Source organism: Martes martes (genome assembly GCF_963455335.1).
Source record: "Martes martes genome assembly, chromosome: 4".
NCBI lineage: Eukaryota > Metazoa > Chordata > Mammalia > Carnivora > Mustelidae > Martes > Martes martes.
In genome coordinates, this window is record NC_137891.1 from 186,961,251 (window position 1) to 186,980,317 (window position 19,067).

At 60.1% G+C, this 19,067-nt stretch overlaps 2 protein-coding genes across 3 annotated transcripts in view; one reads left to right on the top strand and one right to left on the bottom strand.

Moving 5' to 3' along the window:
* Window positions 1-9,798, top strand: part of KLHL21 (kelch like family member 21) — a 12,933-nt gene extending 3,135 nt beyond the window's left edge. The window contains exons 2-4 of the mRNA XM_080800386.1: window positions 1,444-1,849; window positions 5,420-5,492; window positions 6,569-9,798. Of these exons, the coding sequence (XP_080656512.1) occupies window positions 1,444-1,849; window positions 5,420-5,492; window positions 6,569-6,862 (773 nt within the window). The 3' untranslated portion in view covers window positions 6,863-9,798. The remainder of the gene's footprint in view (window positions 1-1,443; window positions 1,850-5,419; window positions 5,493-6,568) is intronic.
* Window positions 9,799-10,783: 985 nt separating this feature from the next.
* On the bottom strand, window positions 10,784-18,918 carry ZBTB48 (zinc finger and BTB domain containing 48). Of its 2 annotated transcripts, none has more exons than XM_080800494.1 (11): window positions 18,856-18,918; window positions 17,587-18,283; window positions 16,864-17,105; window positions 14,693-14,804; window positions 14,000-14,092; window positions 13,524-13,610; window positions 13,225-13,379; window positions 12,711-12,847; window positions 12,473-12,637; window positions 12,043-12,131; window positions 10,784-11,953 (listed from the first exon to the last, which is right to left on the bottom strand). In XM_080800494.1, exons 2-11 carry the CDS (start codon window positions 18,274-18,276, stop codon window positions 11,657-11,659), a joined length of 2,067 nt encoding a protein of 688 aa, XP_080656620.1. In that variant the 5' UTR covers window positions 18,277-18,283; window positions 18,856-18,918; the 3' UTR covers window positions 10,784-11,656. The 2 variants fall into 2 exon arrangements, with proteins under 2 accessions (XP_080656620.1, XP_080656619.1); XM_080800493.1 differs by having other exon boundaries at window positions 18,770-18,918.
* Window positions 18,919-19,067: the final 149 nt, after the last annotated feature.

The following is a 19,067-nucleotide window of genomic DNA, read 5'->3' on the forward strand; positions in this document are numbered from 1 at the left end:
CATTTCCTTAGCAATTCGGGGTCTCTTCTGATTCCATACAAATTTTAGGATTATTTGCTCCAGCTCTTTGAAAAATACCGGTGGAATTTTGATTGGAATGGCATTAAAAGTATAGATTGCTCTGGGCAGTATAGACATTTTAACAATGTTTATTCTTCCAATCCAAGAGCATGGAATGGTCTTCCATCTTTTTCTGTCTTCTTCAATTTCTTTCATGAGTGTTCTGTAGTTCCTCGAGTACAGATCCTTAACCTCTTTGGTTAGGTTTATTCCGAGGTATCTTATGGTTCTTGGGTTCATCATCACTAGCCATCAGGGAAATTCAAATTAAAACCACATTGAGATACCACCTTACACCAGTTAGAATGGCCAAAATTAGCAAGACAGGAAACGTGTGTTGGAGAGGATGTGGAGAAAGGGGAACCCTCTTTCACTGTTGGTGGGAATGCAAGTTGGTGCAGCCACTTTGGAGAACAGTGTGGAGATTCCTCAAGAAATTAAAAATAGAGCTTCCCTATGACCCTGCAATTGCACTACTGGGTATTTACACCTAGGATACAGATGTAGTGAAAAGAAGGGCCATCTGTACCCCAATGTTCATAGCAGCAATGGCCACGGTCGCCAAACTGTGGAAAGAAGCAAGATGCCCTTCAACAGATGAATGGATAAGGAAGATGTGGTCCATATACACTATGGAGTATTATGCCTCCATCAGAAAGGACAAATACCCAACTTTTGTAGCAACATGGACGGGACTGGAAGAGATTATGCTGAGTGAAATAAGTCAAGCAGAGAGAGTCAAGTATCATATGGTTTCACTTATTTGTGGAGCATAACAAACAATATGGAGGACAAGGGTAGATGGAGAGGAGAAGGGAGTTGAGGGAAATTGGAAGGGGAGGTGAACCATGAGAGACTATGGACTCTGAAAAACAACCTGAGGGTTTCGAAGGGGCGGGGGGTGGGAGGTTGGGGAAACAGGTGGTGGGTATTAGGGAGGGCACGGTTGCATGGAGCACTGGGTGTGGTGAAAAAACAATGAATACTGTTATGCTGAAAAGAAATAAAACATTAAAAATAAATAAATAAATAAATAAATAAATAGATGTGGCCTCTCTCCTTAAGGAATTCAGATCAGTTGCAATGTGATTATATTTTGACATAGAGAAGGGGGCAATGGCCTCTTTTGAGAGGTAACAAGAAATTGCTTCTGAAGTCTTATAGTTGAGCTTAGCCCCCAGCCACGGCTTTGTGGGGAGAGGAAGGGTGTTTACACTGAAACCCAACAAAGTTACTTCTGGGGAGAGGAAGGGTGTTTACACTGAAACCCAACAAAGTTACTTCCTCCCCTGGGAGATTCCCTCGGGGAAGTTCGCTGAGGCAGGGGCGGGTGACTCACCCCAAGTCGGCACGGGCTGACCTGTCCCCTGCACGTCCTTGCAGGTGGGTCTGACGGCTCCCGGCTCTACGACTGCGTGTGGAGGTACAACTCCAGCGTGAACGAGTGGACAGAGGTGGCGCCCATGCTGAAGGCCCGCGAGTACCACAGCTCGTCCGTGCTGGACGGGCTGCTGTACGTGGTGGCCGCGGACAGCACGGAGCGCTACGACCACACCACGGACTCCTGGGAGGCCCTGCAGCCCATGACCTACCCCATGGACAACTGCTCCACCACCGCGTGCCGTGGCCGCCTCTATGCCATCGGCTCCCTGGCCGGCAAGGAGACCATGGTGATGCAGTGTTACCACCCAGACACTGACCTGTGGTCGCTGGTGGACTGTGGCCAGCTCCCGCCCTGGTCCTTCGCCCCCAAGACCGTGACTCTGAACGGACTCATGTACTTCATCAGGTGAGTCCCCGGCAGCCGACCTCTTCCCATCTTCCTCTCCAGGCCCTGTGCTGAGGCCCCTTCTCCCCGTGCTCCCCATCTCCTAGATGAGGAAGCAGCCCGAGCTGGGATCTCAGGCTAGACCTTTCTAAACCTGGAGCCTCTGTTCTGCCCCATTTCTTTGAACAGTTTCTGTGGGCTTCTAGCTGTTCTGAGTCGAGGGATCCAAACTGATGGAGTTAGATCTCTTGACTGACGGATTGGTTGGATGATTAGTGTCAGGTCCTTTGAGAGAACTTTCTGAGATTCCTGGAGGCTAAATACAGTGTGTTGCTTTGCCTTCTCTTCCACCTGGAGGATCCTGGTCTCGGCCCCGGTGGTTCCCTCGAACCGTTTATTATAAAGAAACCTGTCCTACCTGAGGGGGATTTTGAATCTTAAAAAGTCTCAGGGAGAGCTCACTTGAGTCTTTGGGGAGGTGCTGCCTTGTCAGAGGGACCCTGTGCTCACCGAGCAGAGTGTCCGTGCCCGGCTGCCAGGTCCGAGAGCCCGGTGGGGGCTCCGCTCCACCCCTCAACTTAAAGCGACCCTTGGGCCTCCGGTGCGTGTGTGCAGGTTCTCTCCTGACCTGGCACAGGGGGAGCCTCACGGTACTGTGGAGCCAGTGCTCTTCTCTCAGGGTCCCACGGAGAGGGACCCGGCATGGAGCAGGCCCAGATCTACCCGGGGGACGCAGGGACAGTGACGATAGCACGTGTGAGGGCCCTGAGCTCTGCGTGGCCTGTCTCCGAGTTGATCTGTGACTGTCCGACGCGATGGGCATCGCTGGTCATCCCTGCTTCACAGGTAGCGGCAGAGGCTTCCAGGGGTAGGGGACTGACAGGATGGCACCGGGTCTGAATCAAGGATAGCCAACTCCGGTCCTAGTGTGATGTCACTGTATCGTGGTTTCCCGGGGCCGGGCTGTGTCCTTGCCAGTGTGGGGCAGAGGTGGGTGGCCAGGGGTCTTGATGACCTGCCACAGCCAAATGCCCCCTCCTCATGGGCCCGTGGGCATCCCGGGGCTCCTGCCTGCTACGCATAGTGTGTGTGTGTGTGTGTGAGAGAGAGAGAGAGAACTTACAGGTGTGTGTCCCTGCTCCTCCCTTCTTGGCCTAGAGCCTGTCTGGAAGCTTTGGGACTGGGAGGGGAGGGTAAGGTCTGACTCTCGGTTTCCTCCCTCGCCTTCTCCCCGGGGGCTTTGACTTGGGAGCCTCCGAGGAAGCATGTGCTTAACTCGTCAGCTGCAGACCTTGCCTCGCGGCCTCCGCTGCACTGGCCTCTTCTGCCCTCCGCTCTGCTCCCCCAGACCCCAGGCTCCCTTCCCAGGATTTCTTGCTGGGCACATCCGGAAGAGAGATGACCCCGCCTGCCACGCATCCTCGTGTGCGCTGCGAGAACGCCCCGGGATCTCCGCCAGCTTCTGTCCCGTTATAAAACATCATCTGACCCTTCCCCCAGCTCTCCCTCCCCCAAGTCAAGGTAGATGTCTTCAGAGAGGGGGTGGGGCAGCTATAAATACTTCTCAGAGCGCCAGGACCTTGGCTTCAGCCCTTCGTTAGCGGTTCCAGCTGGGGCGCCTTTGAGAGTGTCCTCCCTGCCCTGTGATCGAGAGCAAGAGGGGTGCGAGGGCCAGTCTGCCCACCGAGGCCCCCCGCGCCTTCCTCCTCCACCTCCGAGCCTCTTGTCAGTTACTAACATCCCCCCACTGTGGAAGCATTAGGGTGCCCTCCATGCCCACTGTTCATTCACCTTTGTATCGGTTCACCTAAGCCAGTAGAGCCTGGGGGCGGGGGGCTCAGCTCTGCCCCAGTCCCTCTCCCGGAGCAGGTGGAGAGAGTGAGCAGCGGGGAAAGGCAGCCCGATTGTCCTCCAGGGGCACAGGGTGGGCGAAGGCCAGGTCTTGTTTTTTAAGATTTATTTACCAATTTGACAGAGAGAGAGACAGCGAGAGAGGGAACACAAGCAGGGGCAGAGGGAGAGGGAGAAGCAGGCTTCCCGCCGAGCAGGAAGCCCGATGCGGAGCTCGACCCCGGGACCCCGGGATCATGACCGGAGCCGAAGGGAGACGCCTAATGACTGAGCCACCCGGGCACCCCAACCCTGGTCTCGTTCTGATGCACTGCAGTGTTTGTCTCAGAGCCACCAAGTTCATGAACCCCTCAGCCTAATTAGCCACATAACGCCCTGCTCAGAATGCCACCTGTCCAGGCGGCTTCCGTCCCCAGGCCACTCTTTCAGGGGTACCCAGTACTGGGCAGGGGCCTCAGCTCCTCGCCAGCTGCCGTCCTGGGCCACTCCCTTCTCCAGTGCCCTGCCTCAGTCCCTGGGTGAGGCTCCTTGCCCGAGGTGCCCGCTTCCCCTCAGGAGGAGGAGCTGGGAGCGGCAGCCTCTGCTGCTAATTGTCCTCATCATGGGGACCACAAACTAGGAATGGTTTTTATATCTTGAAATGGTTGGAGGAAAAAACTCAAAGCAGAAGCGTTATTTTATGATGTGAAAAGTTGCACATAGGGCGCCTGGGTGGCTCAGTTAAGAGTCTGCCTTCGGCTCAGGTCATGATCCCGGTGTCCTGGGCTCGAGCCCTGCGTCCAGCTCCCTGCTCAGTGGGGAGCCTGATTCTCTCTCTCTGCCTGCTTGTACTCTGTCTCTCTGTGTCAAATAAGTAAATAAGTGAAATCTTTTAAAAAGAAAAGTTGTGCAAAATACAAATTTCTGTGTCCATAAGTAAGGTTTTTTTGGAGCACGTCCAGCCCTAGTGGCTGCTCTGTGCTTACGGCGGCGGGCAGCGTAGGGAGTTGCTACAGTCTGCTCTCCGAGGCCTAACCTGTGTGCGGACTGGCCCTTCTGCTGAGCCCTGACCTGTAACTGTCACTACCCTTTGGGGGTTAGTGTCTCTGCCTTTCAAGGCTGGGCCTTTGAGCCTTTTTTGGCGGGGATCGAGAATATGTCAGGGTTGCAGGATCCTGACCCCAAAGGGAAGGGCGGCACTGGTACTTCTCTCTTGTGACTGTGGCTGTCCTGCCGGGCATCCAGGACACAGCAGGGAACAGGAGGAGGCTGGGGGTCTGACAGCAGAGGGGAGCGCCGTGGCCTAGGAGTAGCCGGGATGCATGGATATGGGCAATGGGGCAGAGGATGGCCTGGCCCAGTCCTCCATGGGAGGGAGGACGAGCCCAGATTGGAAGACCGAGAGGAGACGGGTGGGAAGAGCTGTGATGAGTTCGTATCTGAAGCCAGCCGGGGGGGCGGGGGGGGGCGGCCCTGAGGGCAGGGAGGCCACATTGGTGTAGAGCAGTGGGGAGGTTTAGGAACCAGAAGGTGTGATCTTCAGGTTTGAGAAGCAAAGTCTGGTTCTGGCCCCAGCTGGTGTGGGCCTGAACTTGGCCCCTGCAAACAAGGTCTAAGGTCCCACCGGCCTCTGGACTGCCAGATGGCATCAAAGAAGTTCCGATAGGAGCGGGACCTGTGTGGCCGTCCTCTCCAGCTTCTCACACCCAGGGATGCTTCCTCCTGGCTCTGACACACTCCCTCCTCGCCTCCCACCCATAGGGACGATTCGGCGGAGGTGGACGTGTACAACCCCACGAAGAACGAATGGGACAAGATCCCATCTATGAATCAGGTAAATATGCGAACGGGTTTGCCTCGGAAGCACAGGTTGGTCCTGTTTTCTGGCTAACGCATTGCCATGGTGTGTTTGGGAAATAGGCCTGGGGGGGCGGGGCCTGTGTTGAGGCCTTTTTCACAGCGTCCTCTCACTTAATAGAGGACGGGTTTTTCCCTCAGTTTGTACTGTGCAGCACTGAGACCTTAAATAAATCCTGGGGTCAGACAGTTTAGCAAGTTCATCCACGTAGAACCGTATTTACTGGATACCTGCTGTTAAGTCAAAGAGCATGTGGGGAAGAACATTCCACAGGGGGACAGCAAGTGCAAAGGCCCTGGGGCTGGGTGTGCCTAGTGTGGTCTTGGAAGAAGCCTCACAGCCCAGTGTGGCTGGAGCAGAGTGAACAAGGGGATAGCAGAGGGCATGAGGTCAGACAGGAGTGACCCTGGGAAGTCGGGAAGAGAGGTGCTGGGCCCGACCCTGTGACAGAGCTGGGAAAGCGTGGCGGCATTTGGCCATGTGGGCAGTTTCCGTAGTCCCTGACAGTTGTATATACCCACCCACGTCTTCTTTTTGTCTTCCTTAAAATTTCCAGCTCTCTTCCCACGCTATCTTTGCATGGCAGTTGTGACAGTTGTCACAATTCACAACATTCCAGTTAACAACTTTACGTTTAGGAAACGCAGCTTTGTTTTTCCGTGTAATGACCTACCCATTCTTAATGGCAAATTTGGGAAAGGTGCGCCAGTCCGGTTTTGTGGTTCAGAGCCCAGACTTTGAGTCCAGTCCTGGCTCTGCCTCCATCAGCCATACGGGGCTATTTTCCCACCTGTGTGATGGGGGCCGAGCCTGCCTCAAGCAGAGGCTGCTTTGGCGGCCTCCCAGCATCACAGGGACCAGGCGTGGCCTGGGACCCCCATGGGGCCTCTTTCCTGAGCTGCGGTGTAGGAAGGATGCTGGTCTGTCCTGGGAAGGGTGCAGAGGCCACCTTGTCCGTGGGTCCCGGGCACCTTCTCCATGGAGAGAGGCTGGGGGGTCTCCGCCCTGCCCTGGCTGCCAACCGCCACTTGCCCGTTCCCCTGGGCCCACAGGTGCACGTCGGGGGCAGCCTGGCTGTCCTTGGAGGGAAGCTCTACGTCTCAGGCGGTTACGACAATACCTTTGAACTCTCGGACGTGGTGGAGGCCTATGACCCAGAGACTCGGGCCTGGAGCATCGTGGGCCGGCTCCCAGAGCCCACCTTCTGGCACGGCAGCGTCAGCATCTTCCGCCAGTTCATGCCCCAGGTGCCCCCGGGGGGCCGTGGCTTTGAGCTGGACAGCGGCAGCAGTGACACAGATGTGGTGCGGCCCCGGCTGCCACAGAACCCTGACGAGCTGCACTAGCCCTGGCCCGGCCCGGGGAGGGCCTCGGCACAGGTACTATGACACGGCTGCGGCGGGGGGCGCTGAGCCCCCACCTCTGCGCACCAGGACTGGGTGCGTTCAGCAGGGGCAGCCTGGGCCCGGGCTGTGGAGCGAGCGTCAGGGTCTGACCCTGGAGACTTTTCTGTGCTGGGAGAGCCTGATGCGCAGCTTCTGCGACCACGACCAGTGGCCGACGCCCCTCCCTCGGTCCAGGAAGAGCAGCCTCCTACGGGCAAAGGTCTCTGGCTGCAGCAGGGGACTCCTGCTGCCCCTGCCTCCTTGCTCCCACCTCAGAGAGGAGGGCCCGTTGTGGGGTACAAGTCCTCGCCTGAGAGTCTGGGAGTGGTCCAGGCCCATCCCCCCAGGCCCGCAGACTCCGCTGACCTGGAGCATTGGGAACCAGGCTGATGATGGCCGCAGCGGGGTCCCTGACACTGCGTCCAGTGCCAGACATGGCAGCGGGCCAGCTCCCCGGACAGAGGGCCTCTGCCTGCCGGGCTCCATCCCCCCGCGGGGGTGTCACAGCAGAACACCCCTTACAGGGCTGTGTGATCCCAGTGCCGCAGGCCAGTGGGACCGGATAGGAGGGCGGCCTTGAAGAGGGGGCCCTCGAGGGATGTGCCAGTGAACCTGGGCGGAGGCCAACGCTGGGTGTCCCCGTCCGCCCACCCACCTGACTTGGAGACCTCCAGGACCGTCTTCCTAGGTGTATGCCGGAGAGGGCAAAAGCCCACAGGTGTCAGGTTGTAGCCTCTTAGCGGTCGGCGCAGCCGGGCAGGTGGCTGCAGGTGCCCTCGCCCTCCCGTGGGAGCAGAGAGGCCCTGGGTGGGGCGGCCTCCGTGGTTGGCTGCAAGTTTTGAAACGCAGTGTGGCCCTTCCTGAGAAGAAGGCGGGTGGAGCTGGGGAGGGAGGCAGCAAGAAACAGTCCAGATTGACTCTTTAACATCTTCTGGAGCCGCTTCTGCAGGGCGGAGTGATACCCCCCTCCCACCACCACCACCACCACCGCCCCCCCCCCCTCCAAAGCCTGGGGCTTCTCCAGGAGAGTGGCGGGGGCGCTCCTGGGAAGCTCCACAGCTCAGCGGCCCCTGTTTTCCTGTTGGGAGTGACTGGTCTTCTCTCAAGGTCCCCAAGTAACCTTCAGTTGGATTGGTCTTGCTTCCAAAGAGGAGGATGTTTGCATCTCCCTCCTTAGAAACATGGAAAGCAAGTGTTTGTTGAGTTGCCGTTCCCATTGACCGGAGATGGAAATGCGTTTGTGCTGGCACTGTCCCTTCCTAAGCGGGACTGAAACACTCATTGGCCAGAGGGCATGGGTGCTTCTGGGGAGGAAGGCCCATGGCCTCAAGAGCTTTAGGCTGGGGTCCCCCCCTCGTGGCCTGGTGGGGAGTCCTCACTATCACACCTGCGCCGGAACCCCCCGGCCGGAGCAGCTCCAGTAAGCGGCCAGCCCCTCCCAGCCCCTCGGTTGTGCCCCGCCTTGTCACCTCTGCACACCCACTGTGCCCGGAAGGCGGGGTCGTGGGCCTTCCTGGGACTCCCCGGCCGGGCAGGCCTGGCTGTGGGATCCCTTGGGCCTGGGCTTCTTCACGCCCCAGGTGTCACCTTCACCCCTCCTGGTAGGAGTGTTGTCCTCCTGCCCCCAGGGGTGGTCTGGCTCCGCGCTGCCCGGGCTGGGGATGCCTCTCCTCTGGCTCCGGTGCCTTCCCAGCAGGCCAACCCCTTGGAGGTCGTCCGTGCTCTGTGAAGCGTCTGTCCTTGGTTCCAGTGTGGGCAGAGGCTGCCCAGGCAGGACGGCTCGTCCCCTGGCAGGGGGAGGGCAGGGCTGTGCCGCCCAGCACTGGCGGAGCTCTGTGCCAGCCCCTGTGGCCTGCGCCCTCGGTGTGGAGACGGGTCACGCAGGTAGATGCGCTAACTGCTCACCGGTCATCTGCAGGGCACCCTCCCAGAGGAAGAATGCAGGCCTGGTGCTCGTGGGCGCACTCTGCGAAGGCAGGGTGGGCAGTGCAGGGTGGACATGTGCTATGGTTGCTGAAACTGTCCCGGCCTCCCTCCCAGTGGAGCTGGGCTCTGTCAAGGTCAAGGATTTCCCATGGTCAGCGACTTACAGGGAGAGGTATCCTGTAACGCTTTTTTGTTGGGACGGGGGCACTGCACACACCTTGTTTTCCATACAAAACCAGCCTTTGTCAGCCACACAAGAGGCACGATGAGGGCTGGTGCCCGCTCAGACCTTTGTGTGGCCTCCGCCGCAGAAGCTCCCTCATGGCAGGGGGCCCGTCCCGGTTCCTACTCCTCTCTTTTTGGTACTTTTCTGCGATGAGCTGCCACGTGACTGACCACCCCTGTGTCCGGAGGCCACTCAGATGGTGGCTGGCGTGGTGCGCACCAGTGACAGGCTCTGCGCTCGTGCCGGAATCCACAGGTCCCCTCCACCCAGACCCCGTCCTCAGTTTGGGACACTAGGGTGGGAAGGGGAGGCGGCAGCACAGGTCCCAGCAGACCCCAGCGGGGGGTCCAGGGTCGGGGACGGCCCTCCCTCACCCTCCCTGCTCCCGGTGGCACTTAGAGATGTCTGCACACTGGCTGGGGTCAGAGATGAGCCGGCTCTGGGTGGAACCGTCTGTGTGTTGGATGCACAGAACTTTCGGTCTATGAGACAAAGTAAGTTATGAAAAGTCAGTGACTGGTATTTAATGCTGATTTGCTATAAAGTATTCTATATTTATATGATTTCAGAGACTCTTATGTACTAAAGGACACACCCCATTCGGTGTCCAACATCTAGTTCCAGCCCCAGGGCATGGGGCAGATTTGCCTATTTATTTGTTCTATAGGCCTAGGTGTCCGAGATCCTATTTAAGATAGTAGGATGCCCTCAGTATATACTTTTTGAAATAAAACTGTTTCCTATACACTCGGTGTCATGGTCTTTATCCTGCTGCTCGTGTCTTAGAAACTTTGGGTAGAGCCAGAGCAGTGTAGGGCTGTCCCCGTGCCAGCTGGGGGAGGGGGCAGAGGTTGGGAGTGCCCAGGGCTCCTGCTAACAGTCTTGGAGCAAAGCTTTTGAGGCCCTTTCTTGTCTCAGATCATTACAAGGTAGGAAGTGGTGGGAAGAGGAGGCTGAGCCCCAGACGAGCAGCATGCAGGTGCCCGAGCCCTGCCCTCACTCACCACTCCAGAGCTGGTTTGGCCTCCCCAACTCCCCCTCTTGGCATCTGCCCCCCGTCTCGCTTTCCCCCACTCCTGAAGGTAAGGTGTGAGACCCCATCTGCAGTGGGCGAACGTTGGACCTGAGCTAGGGGGAGAAGCCATGGGTCCCTTGGGCCATGAGGCCCAGAAAGCCTCCTCGTGTAGACTCCAAGGGAAAGGCCAAGGCCTGGGCAAGGGAAGGGAGCACCTTAAGGCCACAGTTCATCACCTCCGTGACAACCTCACCGAAGTGCCCTTGGGACTGTGCATAGCCTGGGCATCCGTGGTTGTCCCTGAATCCCAGAGTATGGTCTTTACCTCTGAGTGCCTCCGTGGTCAAGGAATAAACAGAAAGCAGCTTAGAATGGTTCTGGGTCTAAAACAGATTGTCCTCCTCAAACTCCAGGAGGAATTTGGCAGAGCACGGGGCTGGTGTTTCGGGGAAGTCCCAGTGACGGGATTTAGGTAGTCCCTGACTTCCTATGACCATCAGCACCCCATCCAGAATCTGCTCCGTGCCAAGCACTGAGCAGGGCCCTGGGTTCCGGGTGGGGTGGTTGTGAACTGTTGTGTGCAGTCCTTAACACCCGTCCCCTCCCCCTGAATCTGGGGAGTGACGTTCTGGTGACAACCTGGCCCAACACAGCTTGGCAAGGGTGACACTACGTGACTTGAGGACTACGTCATGAGAAGGCCTCACAACTTTGGCCTGTAGAAACATTTATCCTTGGCGGCCGGCCACCGCGCTGGGAGGAAACCTGTGGAGAAGGGCCCAGGCTCACACCCAGCACCCTCCTGCCAGGCACAGACTCCCACCCACCAGCCTCCACAGAAGTCCCAGGGCTGTCTGCCACCCAGCCGCAGATGACTGCAACGATCTGGGCACAGAGGGTTGTGCTGGTCCTAATTCCACTAAAGATGAGGAAATGAAGCAATCGTTTGCGTCAGGTCACCGTGCTATTAATAAAGCCGAGCACCCCCGCAGTCTTCCTCTGTGATCTGGCACCCGGCCCTGCTGTCCCTGTGGCTGCTGAACCGGGGGACCAGCAGGGCCTCCTGTCATTCTAGACGTGGCCTTGCCTGAACTCCAGGCCCCCTCGACAAGCAAAGCAAGTTAGGACCCTCCCAAGGGAAGGATCCGGTCTGTGGTCCTCTGCGAGCCAGGGTCCAGGGCCTGCGAACCAGAGCCTCCTCCTCAGGCTCCCCAGTGGGATCTGCTGCACACCAGCAAGGTCCTCTTCGGGGGCCCAGACTCCAGAGGTCTGGTAGTGAATTCTACCCCCACCAGGTGGCAGCACCACGGCTGAGAAACAGTAACGCCCCACTCCCAGTTCTAGAACGGGGCAGAGACAAGCGCAGAGGAAAGCACCCAAGCGTCTCGCTCTGCTGAGGTCTCCGGACAAGCCCGAGGTGCAGAGATGGCTAGGCGAGGTACCGTTTCTTCTAGACCCTACGGGAAAGCAGCACAGCCGTGGAAACTAGGTGACTGGGGAATGACCGCCAGACAGGCCGAAACGCTGAAGTCCAAAGCCGTGTGGTTTATTGGGGGCTGGGGCCAAGCGGGTGGTGGCGGCAGGGCGGCTATGTGTCACAGTCTTCGGGGATGGCCGCCGTGATGATGAGCGAGGGCTCCATGACACTCGGGCTCACCAAGCTCTCCTCCGCACAGAGTCTCTGGCCAGGGAGCTGGGAGGCCAGGCCGCCCTGGGCCAGGGATGCCACGATGACCTCAGCCGAGCCCACCTCCAGCTCGGCGGGGGGCTGCAGTGCCACCACCACCATCTTCTCGTCCTCAATGACCAGGTTCCGGAGCTTGCGCTGCCGCGGATTGTAATTCTCCACCCGGTCGTGGATCTCCATGTGCCTCCGGAGGTGGGCCTGGGGCAGGGGCAAGAGGACTCAGGGCTGGCCCGGGAGAGGTGCGGGGCCCAAGGGGGCAGGAGCGGGGCCTCTGGCTCCAGGCCTACCTGCCGGGTGAACTTGTAGCCACACTCCGTGCACTCGAACTTCCTGACCCCCTTATGCCTTCTGACGTGCACGCGCAGCTGCTCCACCGCTGCGGAAGGGGAGGGAAGGGACCCGGCATCAGGAGAGGAGGGAAGCGAGCAGGTGGCGCTGGGGTGAGTGGCGGTCCGGGTGTGTGGCTGCCTCACGGCCCCCCTCCGGCGGCAGCAGCACCCCGAGGGCCCTGCACAGAACCCTCCGGAGCCTCCACCCCCACCTTGCGGCAGCTCCAAGCTCGTCTTGAAAGCACAGGAAACGAGAGATCCTCTGGCAAGGTCTCAGGCCAAAGAGGCGCGCACAGAAGCCACTGCTGCCTCTCCCCGCAGAGACTCCAGCCCGCTCAGCTCCCCCACGGCACGCTCAGGGACGTGCGAGGGCTGCAAAGCCAACTACCTTTGAAGGTCTTCCCGCAGATCTGGCAGAAGTGAGGCCGGCCCTCCTGGTGGCGGCTGGCCACGTGCCTCAGCAGGGGCCCCTTCTCCGTGAAGCGCTGCTCGCAGAACTCACAGCTGAACGGCCTCTCGCCCGTGTGGGTGCGGTTGTGCTTGTCCAGGCTGGCTGTGGGGACAAGGCGGGGGGCTCAGCCGCCGGGCCTCGGCCCCAGCACAGGGAGAGGCCGGGCCCGCCTCACCTTGCGTGCGGAACGTCTTGCCGCAGAGGTGGCACTGGAAGGGCTTCTCGCCCGTGTGCGTGCGCAGGTGCATGTTGAGGTTGGCCTTCTGCGTGAAGGCGTGACTGCAGAACTCACAGACGTACGGCCTCTCATTCCTGTCGGGGGGCGGGGGGCACCGACGCCATCAGCAAGGGAGGCAGCCCCCTTCACTCTGCCCCTGGCCCAAGGAAACCATCATGCCCGAAGCACGGCCGCCTGACGCGGAGGACCAGGCCCGAGCTGAGACCAGCTGTGCGGAAGGAGGGCCGGGGCAGTGCCAGCAGGGAAAGGCGCACCAGCCCCATCCCGGGAGCCGCAGGACACTAAGACTCTCCCCCCACCCTCCTGCCCGGCAAACCCACTTCTCCCTCAGGTGCCACCACCAGAGCGGCTCCGGTCCCACACAAGCCTCAGCAAAGTCTGTCTTCCAGGCCCACGCGCTGGCCTGGAGCCAGCGGCAGTGCCAGCCTGGGGAAAGACCGCCCGTCCACACCTGTGCTTGGCCTTGATGTGCATCTGCAGGCCATTTCGGCTGGAGGCCCTGTGCCCACACTCCTCACACACGAACAGCTTCTCCCCGCGGTGCTTGAAAGCCTCGTGCAGCTGCAGTTCCGTCCGGGACAGGAAGCACTTGGCACAGGTGGGACACTATGGGACAGACGGAGCAAGACCGGGGTGAGGGCAGGGAGGGGCTCCCCGGTCCTCCACATGACAGAAGCCACACAGCCCGCATGGCTCTGACCACCTCCTCGCTATTGCCAGTCCCCAGGCCCCAGCCGGCCCGGCACTCACGGCGTGGGGCTTGGGGGCGCCGTGCAGTTTGATCAGGTGGCTCTGCAAGTCCTTCTTCTGCATGAACTGCTGGGAGCAGGAGGAGCACTGGAAAACAGGCCCAAGGTCACCTCTTTGGCTACTCACACCGAGGGGACCCTGACTGCCCCCAGGCTGTGGGGGCAGGAACCCAACGGCAGGGCCAAGCCTAAGACGCCAGGAGGTTCCGTGACCTGGGGTAAAGGATGCTCTGGGGAGGGCCGCCAGTGCCATGCCCACAGGGACGCTGAGCCCGCCCTCCACGGAAAGAAACAAGGACCCAGAAAGGGCCAGTGTCCCTGCCCGAAGGTAGGGGACACAAGGTGGGTAGGGAAGGCTGGGCACCTTGACAACTAGCAAGGAGGAGGCACCTAACATCATCCCATGTATGGGGCTTGGCAGGAGGGATCCTGGGGCTGCCCCTCTGCCCACCGCCCTGGGGACAGGCCAAGCCTGACCTTGTAGGGCATCTCTCCGGTGTGGGACACCATGTGGACCCGCAGCTCCATCCTCCGGCGGAAGGTCTCCTGGCACACGGAGCACGTGAAGACCTGGCAGTGTGAGGGGCAAGCAGGGCCGGCATCAGGGGGGGGCCTCTGCCTGCGACGGCAGCCTCTGCCCGGGCTTCCACTCGCTGCTGGGAGGAGTCTGCCCGAGGGGGGGGATGCTAGGGTGGGAGAGGGCAACACGTGACCTGCCTGCCCTGACCCTGACCGTTGCTGAGCTCTGCAAACCCACCATGCCAGGCTGGGGGCAGGGGCTGAGAGACCTCCCCCGCAACCCCCGCCCCCGGCAACAGGCCTCTAGGAAGAAGAGGGGGGAATTTAGTCAGCCATGTCACATGGGCCAGCCCACGGCGTGGGGGCAGGTGGCCTTTCTCAGCAGCCACCCCCCACTTAGACACCCCTTCTCCAGAGTCCCGGGACCCACACGGGCAAGCCCAAAATGCCTCCCACCAAGTCCCTCCTGCTCTTGGGACCGATGTGCCCATCTGTGATACCAGGGAGTGGACTCGATGGCACCCAAGGACACTCCAGCTCTCTCGGTTTTACAGTCCTGTCTAAGACTGTCTCCTGGGGGCCCGTCTCAGGCGGCAGGCAGGCAAAGGCCAGCGTGCCCTGCTCACAAATCCTGGGCCAACCCACAGGTACCTGTTCCGAGCGGTTCATGCAATTCCGGGCTTCATGCTCCACAAGGTTCTCCTTCCGAAAGTAACACTTTCCACATTTGGGACACTCGAAGGGTTTCTCCCCAGTGTGTTTCCTGCCAGGAACAGGCACAGAGGGTGGGGCCTGAGCGACTTCCCACCGCTCCCCGGCGCAGTGCCCCTCCGGCTCCACCACCCCCGGTGCTGGGCTCCACAGCAGAGCGGAAGAGCAGTCCTAGCCACGGCTCCCCACTTGGCTTGGTCAGACCTGGCTGACGAAGCCACACAGGTGCGCCCCGAAGCCCTCCTCCTCGCGGGAGTCTGCACAGCTGCCCACGGAGGGGCCCTGCAGAGCCACACGGGCCCAGCTGGCTAGCGTCTCGCCACAGAAATAATCCCCGGGTCCCGACTCCCCAGAGAAACCGCATAGTCCGCCTCAACTTCTGTGGGCTTTACCATCACGACCACAGACAGAACCTGACCACTTCGCCTGGCCTCCACTCCTACCGCCTAGTGCAGCCGGGCCATCCCCTGCCCGGCCATCGCCTGCCCGGCCGCCTGAGCCCCCTGTCTTGTGTGGTGCTCCACGCCTGCCACGACACGGTGAACTCCAGCCTCCAGGGCGACCCTGAGATGTAGTCAGACCTCAGCGCCCCTTCGCTCCCTACAACACTGCCATTTCACCCCGAGGAAAGGCCTGGCGCCTAGGAGGCCCTGCCCGCCAGCCCCTCACATCGCTCCCCAGCTCTGGCCTCCCTCATGTTTGCCAACCCACCCGCTCACTCTTGGGCCTCTGCTCTGGCCCTCCTGACCCACAACACTCCCCTCAGCCACTCTCTCGGTGAAGGTCCCCACCTCCTTGGAGTCTCCTCCAAATTCCTTTCTTTAAAGCTGCACCACCACCTCACCCTGAACTCCCCGACCTCTGGGCAGGGCTCTCCCCTCTGCTTTCTTCTGTGGGTCAAGTTGGCATCTGTCAGTTCCAGTCTGCGCGGCCCTGCTGAGAGGCAGGCCCCCTAGCGCCTCTGCTGTATTCGCTAAGCTACCCCCAGGCACACAGAACTGGCTTGTCAGCGGCCCAGCAGAACGAACGAGCTAATGAACCGTGACCTCAGAGCACCTGAGCGGCACCAGGAGCGCTCTCACCAGTTCTCCGAGGCCAGACGTTTCTCTCCTCTGCCCCTCCACGGACTGTCCTCATCCCAGTGACCTCACGAGGGCATCATCCCTTCCCAGGTCTCAAGGCCAGTCCAGGAGCCTGCAGCCCAAGGGAGGGATGGGGACGGTGCCTGCACCCAAGCCTCCCGCTGGGGGAGCATCAGGCAGATGTGGACCAACCCAGCGGGCCTTCCACACTGGCACTTCCCCAGGCCTCAGTGGCCGCAGCTGCCCCAAAGCAGGCGAGCAATCCTCGGCCGGCAACGACTCCAGCTCGTCACCGCCGGCTTCCCAGAGCGCCACGCTGAGAGCGCGTGTGTGGCCCAACCTGGCCTGGCAAGAAATCAGCCTAGTGACGACTTGGACTATGAGACGGCAGGTCTAGAAAGCATGTCTCTTAGCGGCCACCCCTGGAGGCCTTGCAGAGACCTGGAGCAGCGCTGTCAAGAAACCTGTGACCATGGAAATGTTCTGTCTGTGCTCAGTCAGCAGCCAGGGCCCCCCTAACTCCGGAGCACTTGAAATGTGGCCAGTGCATCTAAGAAAAGGAACTAATTTTTACTTTTATTTTGAGCTAACATAGCTTCATATGGCATCTCGTTACCTTTCCAGACAATACAGGTGTAAACAAACGACCGTTTCCCCAGAATCACAGGAGGCACCAACTCTAAAGACTGACATCTTGACCCAAAGCCCACATTGCCAGGCTTTAGAAATACAGCACGAGGCCATGAGTTTCTCTCATCCCCTTAGCAAAAGGCAGCTACAGGTCACGGTCCACAGTGGGTGGGACTTATTAACAAGTGTCCACTCCGAGTAGGAGGAGGAGGAAGAAGAAATCTGACCCCAGGCCAGGTTCTCACTCCCCGATGAGGGGAGGCAGGTGGACATCGGGCACTACGTGAATCTGCAATGGAGCCCCCGGCCCCCACACGGCCCAGAAGAGTGCGGTGCAGGCCCCTCCCCTACCAAGAGAATAGCGGACAGGAAAAGAAAATTAAAAAACAGACCGTTTACCTGTTGTGGACTTTTAGATAATATTTGCTGAGGAACTTTTTATGACATGTGGGGCATTCAACTGGCACCGCTGTACCTTTTCTGTTCTCAGCGGGCTCTGCTACCAGGGAACCTGCGCTCAGGGCTGGCTCAGCAGCACACGGCTTTCTGATCACGTTTGATTTCCTCCTGGTTGGCAAAGTCTCAGTCTCTGAAACGTAATCACCATCCCCGTCGTCCTCAACTTGAACCACCACTTCCCACTAGAGCAGAAAAGGCAGCAGGAAGCGAGGTCACCAAATTAATCAGCGGGAGTTCTGGGGACAGATGTCCAGGGCAGCCAGCGCCATCCAGTTCCATCCCAAGGCCTAACCCACACACATTCCCTTTATCAGTGACTGCTCCCACCAGGGTCCTAAGGCAGGTCACGTCGGAATCTTGGATTTGGAGAGCAGCGGCTCTCTCTGTGGGGAGCTGGAAGTCTGGCCGGAATTCACCACCATCGGGAAACCCCCGTAACCCTGAGGCCAGCTATCCAACCCCAAGAGGCTGCCAATCCTCGACAGCTGTGACTCATAGAAAGGTCAGCCTGAGGATGCAACTAGAGCCAGATTCCTAGGTTCAAAGAAAACCTATTCCAGACCCACATAACATTCTACCTTGGGGTCCAGATTATCCCAGAAGAGCGTCAATCTCTTCCCGCTGACTCCCACCTCCCCATTCCCAGCACCCTGGGCACAATACCTCATTATTTCCACTCTGCAGCTGAACACCTTCAGCCTCAAAGGGCCTTGGGGGGACTTTGCAATCCTCGGGCTCCTTGTCCTCTGAGGGACAAAGCTTTAAGGTTGGCTTGAGTTTCCCGCGGTGAAAGGAGGGGCTCTCGCTCTGGGCAGGGAGAGTAAGCTGGGGCCTCTCGGGGCTGTGACTGCCACTGATCTCCTGGTCCCTGGGGACCTGACCCAGCGCCTTCGAAACGTCGTCCTCCTCCAAGCCTGCCGGCTCCTCGAGGTGGCTGTTCACATTCCGGGGCCCGGGCTTCCCCAGCCCGCTCTGGCCACTCACCGCCTGCCCCACTGAGGTTTTGGGCTTGAAACTCTGGCACAGCTCCACAGCCTCTGGCACTCGCAACTCCCTGGCTGCCAAGAGAACCTGATCCCGGTTTCCTGAGGTGAGAGCAAGGTGACCAGTATAGAAGAAGTCCAACAGGAGACCAAAGATCTCGGCGAAGCCGGCAGGGAGGACAACGCTGCCCCCTGAGCCATCCCCATAGAGGCTCTGGAAGAAGTGGCTGCAGCAGGCAAGGACACTCCAGTGGGCCTTGAACACCAGGCCCCCCACATCCAGGGTGGCATCGCAGTACTGGCCCTTCTCCCGCTGCTTGTTGAGCTCCTGCAGAACCCTCACGCTGTGCTGGATGAAGGAGCCATCCATGGTCTGTCTGGAGGACAGGAAGGCAAAAGTGACACACTGGCCGGGCCATCCCAGCAGTAGCGAGGGAAACGGGGAAGGGGAGGTGCACTCTGCTCAACCAGTCAACACTGATCTCAGCGAGGACCTGGGTCAAGGTTAGAGCGTGCCAGCTGAGCCAGGAATGGGGTGAAGGCCTCCTGGGGGTGGGGGCCCGGCGAGCCGCCCACACTGGGTAGGCCAGAGACAACAGGGGGAGGAAGCATGGCTTGGCGGGGGGCAAGACGGGCGTGAGGAGGTGCGGGTGGGAGGAATCGGTGTGGGAGAAGAATCGGGGGGTGGGCGCGAAGTGACCGGCCTGGCACGGCCAGAGGACCAGTGGCAGGGGAGGGCTGCGGGGGCGGACAGGTGAGCAGAACCCACGGCGCGCCCACACGTCCCGGGAGGCCGGGCGGAAGGCGGCCACGGCGGCCCGCGGCTCTTCCCTCCCTCGCCCCGTTCCCCCCGACCTCCTCACCCCTTCCCGTGCTCCCCGCGTCGGCTCCACCGACCCCGGACCTCGTCGTCTCCACAGCACCCCTGACCAAACTGCCCGGACCTTACGTGCCCGGCCGACCGTACGGAGACGCCGCCGTCGCCGTCGCCGCCGCCGCCGCCGCCGCCGCAGGACGTGACGTCAGGGCGCGCCGGACGGAGCGAAAGACCCGGAGGCGCAGGGCTTTGGCACCGCCCTCGGGGCGTGGCCAGGCAGAGAACGGCCAATGGGGTGGGGCGAGGGGGCCGGGCCCAGTGCTCTCGGCGTCGGGCTCGCCTCC